At 40.7% G+C, this 9,738-nt stretch overlaps 1 protein-coding gene across 1 annotated transcript in view; it reads right to left on the bottom strand.

Annotated features, from left to right (window-relative positions):
• Nucleotides 1-2,862: 2,862 nt before the first annotated feature.
• The window catches only part of LOC108971441 (T-box protein H15), a 10,809-nt gene continuing 3,933 nt past the window's right edge, over nt 2,863-9,738 (bottom strand). Inside the window, exons 2-4 of the mRNA XM_018937496.1 lie at nt 8,219-8,612; nt 5,063-5,348; nt 2,863-4,461 (exon numbers count right to left, since the gene is read on the bottom strand). Of these exons, the coding sequence (XP_018793041.1) occupies nt 3,655-4,461; nt 5,063-5,348; nt 8,219-8,612 (1,487 nt within the window). The 3' untranslated portion in view covers nt 2,863-3,654. The remainder of the gene's footprint in view (nt 4,462-5,062; nt 5,349-8,218; nt 8,613-9,738) is intronic.

Genomic DNA, 9,738 nt, shown 5'->3' with positions numbered 1-9,738 from the left:
TCTTCTACGGTGGTCTCAGCTGTATTAGTGCGCCAAACTGATCCCATTCCTTTTGACACATTTTCATGGGACATATTGTTAAAAGCACSTTTGATGTTTGAGAAGGCACATAACAACACCTCTCCACCATCCAGTGAGCTTTAAATTTCTGCGGTTAACTGGTCCAGAGCAGTACTGGTTGGCCTACCTGTTCTGTAAGCAATGTAAGGCTGCGATATTCAGCGCCTTCAATATTATTTCGTGATCTATAATCTTTTCTACTCTTCTATACTTTCTAGTAGGAAGGAAGTGAGACAAATTAAAATTATCCCAAAGGAATAGTCTTTCTTTGTTACTTCGATTTTTTGCGGTCAAGRACTTCAAACTTAAGAGAGGAAGAAGATATTTTTAATTATGTACATCCGAAAGAATTTATAGAGCTTATATAAAATTTTTTTCTGCAGTTTTTTGTCTGGAGTTTATATTATAACTTAATTAATTAATGTTAATGGGGGTCTTATGATATTATTCATACTTCATATTACTGCATTATACATATTTCATACTTTACAACCAATCCGTTATATATGTACATTAGCAATTTTGTCATGCTAATCAGTTCCACGATTTCTGTGAAATATAATTTCATAATTTGTTTTGCTGCCTACTTTTTCTTTTGAGAATTTGGCTACGCTTTTCAACAAATCGCCTTGGATATGGACATAGTTTACTATTGAAACATATTTCCAATCAATGCATGACCAATAAGTGCAAGAAGCGTTCGCACACACACAAACTCACCTCGTATGCCTCGAGAAGCTGAAAGTGAGGATAAATCAAACCGAATTKTCAAATGCCGTTAGCGCATCGTAAAATCTTTATAAACATTTCTAACACTTTGAAATTCAAAACCAAAAGAAACAACGTTCGAAGCGCTAAACCAAGCATTAATGAAGGAATCCTCCATTTGTAAGTGGCCAAAAGTGCGTGAAAATTTCGCCGACAATTTTAGATTCCTATTCCAGCAATATACTTATGTATATATGTGTGTTTGTGTTCATTTGTCTATGTTTCCTTAACTATTCACACATCACTTACGCACTCCTTTAAGGCTCTGTGTGTGTATGCATAACAAATTGGTAACATATCGCTTTCGGCGATGGCCGCTCCATCCTTCCCTAGCCGCTGCAACCCTCCTTGCTCGCTCATGCGCGGTGYCGCTTTGGTACTGCGAGCACAAATTCATTTGCCACTGCCGCACTGACAGCTATTCCCCAATTCTATGCCTCWTGTCCAGCAGTCYAACATCATAGCAACAACGCCAGCAACCGACGGCTAGAAAGCGCATATGCGTGCTCTTGCAGGCATTCGGCCCCAGCGCTAACCTCAATCACACTTCAGATGCGCTCGTCTTGGCGCTGAGCTGCCACAGCCACAGATGCACTTGAGTGCAATGCCAGAAACGAATTCATTTTCATGGTCACTCAAAAAATGAAATTGAAAAATTGTTAAGTACTCTCTTCGTATACCCTTATTGTTTTTGCTGTTGTTGTTATTGCAATTCTTACTGCATTTGGGGATTGTATAAATATGCGCGCTGGTGAMTGTGGCATTCCAATGTATTAAATTTACACACAAATGCAAGTGCATTGTTGTTGTTGTTGTAGGCTTATATCGGTTGGTTTACGTTGTTGGCTGCAGAGCCGACGGCAATTAAACTCGACATGCTAATCAGCCGTGATGCCGTACCCTCTTTGAAGGCTGCCTATGGCAAGTGGTGCCGTTGGTGGCAGAGTAGTTGCCCTTTGAGCGCCAACTCTCCGCAGCTCTTTCACAGATATCAGATTTTTACGATGTGTTGATGGATGGCTTCGAGATCAAGCTGTATAAATCGTATACTCTCTCATACACATGCATACATACTTCCTACGTGTAATGTATTCAATTTCAGCAGAACTTAGTTGCGGAAGAAATTGGAAATGAATTGAAGTTGAGCGCATACCCAGCAAGGAAATTTTGAGCAAAAAAGTCTCTTTGGCGTTTCTAATCAAACTTCAACTTATGTTTTTTTTTATATTCATAATAATAAATAAATAAACAAATATGCATAATACTGGTCGACCACTTTTTCCTATTGCTCCGCTAGAGGCATTATTCTATCAGTTAAAAACTTTCATCACTGTAAATCGAAATTTCACGAATACACGAACTGATACAGCATCGCCTCCGTAAACTTCACAAATTTCATTAGTGGCTTGCGTTTCATTCTTTCCTTTTTTATACACTAATTCAAAATATAGCGAATTTCTTCATTATTTTCACTAATTTTTTAACAGCCCCCCCGAATTTCATTTTTATTTGTTTAAATAGAGTTTAAAATCTCACCTTGCCAACACTATGCGGTATGACACAATGTGATTGGTAGCACTATCTCCAGTGCAACGACATCTGTTGACAAAATACGCACAGTCTTTTTCGACTACCAACTTTGCCATAAAAAAGTTACTGTGGGACTTATCTTCTATTTAAATAAATATTTTGTTTTCAATGGGACAATTTCCCTACAGGATAGCAGCTTTACATTCTTCGGCTCGAATTTTTATACAAAATTATTCGAGAAATGATTGGTGGAAAAACYTCCCTTATAAAAATAAGAGAAAATGGGAATGATGAAAGCCAAATAGCTAATCCCTTAATATTAACCTTCAACATTGGTATATAAGAAAAATTTCAAAAAGTTTTGAAAACTTTTTTCAAAAATATTCAGCTGAGGTGAATTCAGTTCCTGTTCAGTCATTTCAAATAAATGTGAAAGATGCTCAATTTTAAATAACACACTTATTTTCAAAATAATTTTTAATGATTAATGATTTTTTATTCGGTTTGATTTGGTTTTGAATGGGCTTGGATCCACATTTATGTTGTTTTTGCATTTTTTCTATACGGAATTACTTTATATTTATTTTTATTTACTTAGAAGCTTACATAATTTACACATAAACACTTTGCTTTTGTTGTATTTGTCATTTAAGCAACTAAATTTAATTTACTTAAATATTATTACTCAATACCTCTATACTTGTAGTAGTTACAATACCGTTAAGCAGCTGTAAAGCAATTATACACACATTTTCTTTAATATTTGTTTGATGATAACTTATTGGAAAGCGTGGACGCGGCACACCCACATTTCTAAACACACTGAGATACGTTTATGAACGAACAACATATTCCGCAGAAACTTACAAATAGCTTAGGCAATAGAAGGAAATTATAATTTACAAGGTATCACGTCCGACTGCAGGGTGGTCGCCACATGTTCGTCGTAATGCCTTCATAAAACATTTACACAAGACTCGATATGATTTAAAAAGTAAAAYTTTCAAAAGCCGAGCAAACGAAGCTGACTCATACCATGCGTACCCGATCCCCACAATGCAACCGTGGTCAAGAGCACTCGATGACACCCGCACAAAGCAACAAAAAGCGAATTTTTCAATTCTAATTAACTACTTAAACAATGATAATAATAAATTACAATACAATAATTTAACGATCCACTTCACTAGCTAATGAGCTCCTCAGCTTGAGCTTGAGCTGTTGATTTCCCCATAATACTGATTTCGGCACACTAATGACAATAACAACAACGAAAATTGAACTTCGCTCAACACTTTAATTGTGTGGACTGCGTGTTTGCGGTGGCATAGACATCGCCTGTTGTTGTTGTTGGGGCACTTGATAGGGGCTGAAGCGTTGGAACTGGCGCGGTCGCATATCGGGCGAAGGTGAACCGCCCGACGAGGTTGACGACGGTGTGGATGCCGTCGGCGGTGGTGGTGGGGTGCGGTTGGCTGCCGCAGCTGCAGCGGCCGCCTGTGCTTGGGCCTGCGCTTGTGCTTGCGCCTGAACGGCGGCAGCTTGGGCGGCGGCCGCTTGTTGGTTGGCACTGGCTAGGAAGCCCGCTGTCAGTTGCGGCCATTGTTGTTGGAACATATGGAATGCGCCGAGACCGGGTGGTGGTGGCGCCTGCTGTGCATACATTTGTGGCATCATCAGCTGTGCGTACGGCGAGTTGCCGCCGAACATTTGCAGATGCTGACGGGCCTTTTCGAAAATCGCCATCGAGGTGGGATCGACGCCTTGCTGTGCGGCAAATTGTTGCATCAGCGGATCGGGGAAGAGACGCAGCGGTGAGCGCAGTTGCTGTTCTAGCAACAAAGCTTCCATGGGATCACGATCGAAGTCGGTGAGGCGTGACGAATCGCGGAAACCTTTTGCGAAGGGATTCGAGTCGATTTTCAGTTTGGTGATGAGTTGGTTTTGGTATGCGGTGACTGCCGTGAAGACGGTCTCGGGAAAAACGTAGGTTTTGTGGTCGAGTTCCTGCAATTCCTTCGGGTTTGTTGGAATGCTTTGGCCATGGCTGAGACGCACCAAGTGAATGCGCGGTTGATAGCGGTGCATTGAGTTCAAAACAATCTGGAAGCAAAGGCAAAAAGATTKTGGAAAGTTAGTATTTTGTTTGTGCAAGAAATGTAGACTTTTAGTACGTGGTAAGAGTTGTTGTGCTGTTTTATTACTKCCAGTTGTTTGAGAGCGCGCATGCGCGTTTTTAACTCTACTCAAAGCATAGTGGCCTGTGTGTAGCTGAAATAGCTTGTTGGAGAAACACTCAACAGCGAATAAGTAGAGGAAATAAAATGGTCGTTGGATGGCAGGGGATGCAGACTGCGCAAAAATAGCAATGGCGCTTTCTTTGGTTTATGGAACAGAATTTTAAATTCGATTTTGAAGTTCGGCAAGTATTTAARTAAGTCTGCATTCGTTTACATTAGTTTTAAAGAAATTTTGATATTTTTATTGTGAACTATTGAGTTTTCCATACAAATTATATACTCTTCTATTTTACTCTACTATTTGTTGAACGTCTGTTTTCTGCGCGGTGTTGGAGACAGCATTTTTATTACTTGTATACCATAGCAGCACAACAACACTCACATATGTCAGATAGCAACAAGATACTAYTCAACTATTCATAAGTATGTAYAYAGATTTTGTAGTGCTTCAGCASAACACTCACCTGTCCATTCTTATCCATTTCATTATTAGTTAGTTTCACCTTCTCGAAGGAGATAACCTGTTTGCGCAGCGCCTCGCAGCTGAATGGACTATCCGGATGCGCATAGAGACGCGCTGGCGGTGCGGGATCAGCCTTGCCGGCGACTAGCCAAGCCGAGCGATGGTACGCATAGCGATAACGCTTCGAGTCCATTGGTATGATATCGAGTAGCACGGCGTAACGGTCGGCAGGCTGAATCTGTCGCAGCGGACCAGAGAAGCTGACRCGTACGGTGGGGAACATACGCCTATGAGAATAACGAAAAAAAAAGTAAATAAAGAATTAATGAAACWTGCACAATTATGAAAAATCACTTTTGTGTCGAGAATATGATACACGCACATATACATGCACAAATASGCTAAAGATATGGCTATGTTTTATAGCAGCGCAGTGCTGTGATTTTTATTGCCGAGTAATGTATTCGTATTCGTTTGAGCGGGGCATAAGCCTAGGTGCCTAGGYGATAAAATCGAAATGTGTGGGCAAAGTCGCCCAAGTCGCTGGCACCACAGGTTGCCACACTGTCTGTGAAAGGCCTAAATGGTGGCCGGGCCACAATCGGTGCTATGCCTGTTTGTCTGCGCGAAAATCCTTAAATTTATGCCTTAAATCCTTTCCCCCTACGCACAGCGACACAACCTCGCCTTGCTCAYTACACATCCCGCTGCACACTGCTTTGTCCCCTGGTTACTCTTAACCATCTTACGGGGATTTTCTCCATTGCTTTGCGCTGTTTGTGTTTCCATTATGCATCACACCTTTGTTGCCTGTAAACAAACTCAATTGAGGCGTTTTTTCTTTAAGCCATTTTGTTGTTGTTACTGTTGTTGTTTGTTCTTTGTACACGATTTGTGCGCTGTGTGTTTGTCTACCTTCACGCCAAGAAGTCAATGACAACTGGCAAGTATCCTGCGGTTTTAATGGTCCTAATACCGCATACAAACACTTAGCTGCACAGTGCAGGCAGCAGCAGCGAAGATAACAGAAACAACAAGCATGCCAACACGGTTGAGCTGATTTGCTGAATTTGGACGCACTCGTGTGTGTGTGTGTTCATGCACTAGATGACATAACTGCAGCGACAATAACAGAAATACAGAAACAGACGCAGTCGTGCTTACGGGTGAGGGCGCGGTGTGGCGCGGTGCGTCGTGTCAACGGGGATGAAGCGGCGAATTGAATGGTGAATTCGTTACGGGGACCGCCCTGATTGTTAGGTGTGATTTTTACAATATCATTAAATGTGAGCGCAGGAAACATAGCAGCACATTTGCATGCGGTTGTGTGTGTGTGTGTGCGTCTAACTGCGTGTTGCCAATAAACAAGTTGCGTCGCAGTGTGCGCTTTGCGAAAGTGGCTGGTGGTCACTCATTGTTTCGCTCCAGCGTGGCTGCGGTTGTCGCATACTCTGCCGCGGCGATGGCCGCCGAAGCAGCGCACAGCAGAGCAGCGTTGATTTTCGCTTCCTGCTTAGTGGCACAACAACCAGCGCTCCTATTTGCCAAACACACACACACGCACTAGTTGTTGTTGTTTTGTTTGTGTAACTGGTTTATGCGTTGCGTGTGTGGTCAGCGAAAAAAGAGATCCATTTTATGACAGCACACAACTACTTGGATGTAAAAATCGCACGACCGACCCCCTAGCGTCGTTTGCTGTCTTCGGGAAATCAAAATGCAAACTACACAAATAAAGCAACGCAAAAGGCRAAAAAAAAAAACAAAAACAAAAAAAAAAACCGAGCAAAGTGAAAATGAAAAGAAATAGAAAAATAATACGTCCACCGTTGTTTTTGCTGTTGTTGACAATTGCAACGCCCTAAGCATTCCACAATCCGGCAAAGAGCATACTGACCAATAATTGTTGGCAAGATTGATTGTTCGGGACATGTAGGACAAAACAGCTCGTYCTGTTCCATATTCTGACATTTGTGGGACACAGCAACTGTTGRCACTTTTTTGCAATCCTGAGACTTAGACTGCTGTGATCAGAACCCACACACAGCTTCTGGGAAATGTTAGGTGCTGGTGTTCGAAACCTTTAATKGTCTTTTGTAGTTTTTATTAAAAGAAAATTGCAGAAAATTAGGTTTTGTTTCCTAAATTACAAGGAAACATTTATGAGATTTTGGAAGTTGTGTGAAATATGTGCACCATCATTGGTGGCGGAACTCTCGACATGTTGCAAGTTCATTGCAACACATCAATTGTCGTCTGTGGCACCTCATTATGCTTAATTTATGTTTTTGCTTGTTTTTCTAGCATTTCCACGGTAAAAGTTGACTCCTTCAAATAGAGTCTTACGCCGATCCACAGCTCAGGCATACTTGCTTCCCGCCGCGAAAATGTTTAACAAGAAAATATGCTTTTAGCGCACCATTTACCACACAGCGGTGGGTCCTTTCGTTGACTTTCCCGCCGTTATTATTTGCTGGTGTATAAATACGAAAGAGAAAAGGATTAAAATGTGTTGCCACATGCGAATGCGTSGCCACGAAACCTTCTGATCTTATTTTTGTTGTTTTTTTTTCCTGTTATCCGTTGCCGTTAATCTACTCACATTACAAGGTAATTTGTTATAAAATAAAGCAAATAAGCGACGTGAAAATACAAATAAATGCAGCAAACGAAACGAAGGAGTTTATTTCCCCCGGAATTAGGAACCATTTGCTGCACAACAACAAAAACGTCTAGTGGAGTGTTTATTGCCACAAACGCAACATGACGCTGCCGCGCTGCGAGCAGACTGAACTGTCGCCTGTTTGCAGCTTTACAGCTGGTGTAAGCGTTGCAACGGCGACCGCTGACGGAGCCCCGTGTTGCGGCAGCAAACCGCACTAATGCAGCATTTGCATGTTTGCTCAAAATACATGCAACAACCGATCGCCAGTGTACAATTTGTAAATACACAGGTACGTAGCTTTGTAATAAACACTCATACAATATGTAAATGGCTCGGACTGTGGACATGTCTCCGCGGCTGTGTGAGAAGCCAACCGCGACACTTAACCACCAGCTTTGTAGCTATTGTTACGCMGTAGCTGCCCCCAAATAGAATACTAGTTTATGTTTTCGTAAAATTAAGCTTTTAAAAATGTATTTTTCGTGAACATACCTGCCGGTTTTGGTGATAATCATCTCGGTGCCCAGCTCATGAAAGCGATCCCACAGCTCCTTGGTTTCCAAATGGCACTGCACTGGCTTCAGTTCATCACAGTTGCAGGAGCCGACGATTTTTGGTGTCTTCTGTACAGGTTCGGGGGTCAGGCGCTCCTCCGTGTCGGAGCCGGGCGATTGTGGCGGTGTGGAGCGGCCCTGGCTGCTGGTTGTGCTGCTGTTTAGATGATTTTGGGAYGAGCTGCTGTTATTATGGTTGTGGCTGTTGCTGTTGTTGTTATTGCTGTGGCTATTACTGTGATGCAGGCGGCGCACTTTCGCCGGTGGTGCCTCCTCCGAGTCGCTGCAATCGACCACATCCACGTCCACCTCATCCTCSACGGAGATGGGACCTACAAATCGGTTGAGAAAAAACGAAAAGTGAGTAAATGGCGTTATAAAAGCATAAGCAGTTAAGTTCGTTGTTAGCTGTGAAAACTCATATATTTTTTATAACTATAAATTAATAGCCAAACATTAAAAAAACTATTTGTTAAATATTTTTTCRCTTCAAAATATACACAAATATCATTTAATACACACACTCACACATACACACATGCACACAGGAATACGCGACGTATAGCAAATCAATGCAGCGTTAAGTAATGATTACCCGCTTTTAATTACTTGGTAAATTGTCAAGTGTAGCAGCATTTCAAGCCAACTGCACTTGTTGCTGTCATATAAATTTCAATTATTTATAATTGTGCTAAATGCACTGGCAACGGCAACGCCAACAGCAACAATAAAAACGCAATAACTGCATAGATGAAATAACATTAATTATGGCAGTAAAAAGCAACGTCAACAACAGATATAAAAATGCTACAACAACAAATATTATATGATAATTATTGTTTTCACATATTTTTTTTTTTTTTTTGTTTGTGGTTTTTACAGGTCGCACACAGTCAGCGCGAGTTAAGTGCGTTTTATGGCCGCTTTTACATAGGCGACTGTGGACGCGGTTTCACGAAGGCATTGTGGAGGTTGCGTAAATGAATAATGCTCGATGTTTTTGCCAATTTCATAAGGTGTGAAGTTCATTAAAGCAGAAAAAGTTGGAGACATGATTTACCTCCGTTCAAAAGTACGCAATTCAGCTATTTCTTTATCAACACAGGCGGTTCTTATAATTTACACATATCTGCCTTGTATATGTAAGTGTATGTTGTTGAGGTACAAAGTGATACAATTGCTGTCGTGTATTTTTAGTATTTGAATAGGACTTTAACATGGGTTTAAATTTTAATCAATCTTAATATCATCCGGTTTATAATTTATTTACGTTTTTATTTCATTTAAATTGCTTTCATAACAAATTATTATTATTTTTTTTTGAAAATTACACTTTTTAATCGCACTAAATAAATGCATTTACAACATTTTAACAAATTTTAATTCAAAGAATTTTTATTTAGTCTTTACGTAGTTATTAATTATAATTAATGATTAAATAGTAGCTAATTTCTTCTA

This window comes from Bactrocera latifrons, unplaced genomic scaffold (assembly GCF_001853355.1).
Source record: "Bactrocera latifrons isolate USDA-ARS-PBARC rearing strain unplaced genomic scaffold, ASM185335v1 scaffold_109, whole genome shotgun sequence".
NCBI classification, from domain to species: Eukaryota; Metazoa; Arthropoda; class Insecta; order Diptera; family Tephritidae; genus Bactrocera; species Bactrocera latifrons.
Note: the sequence above shows the minus strand (reverse complement) of the source record. Positions and strands in the feature narration are given on the sequence as shown.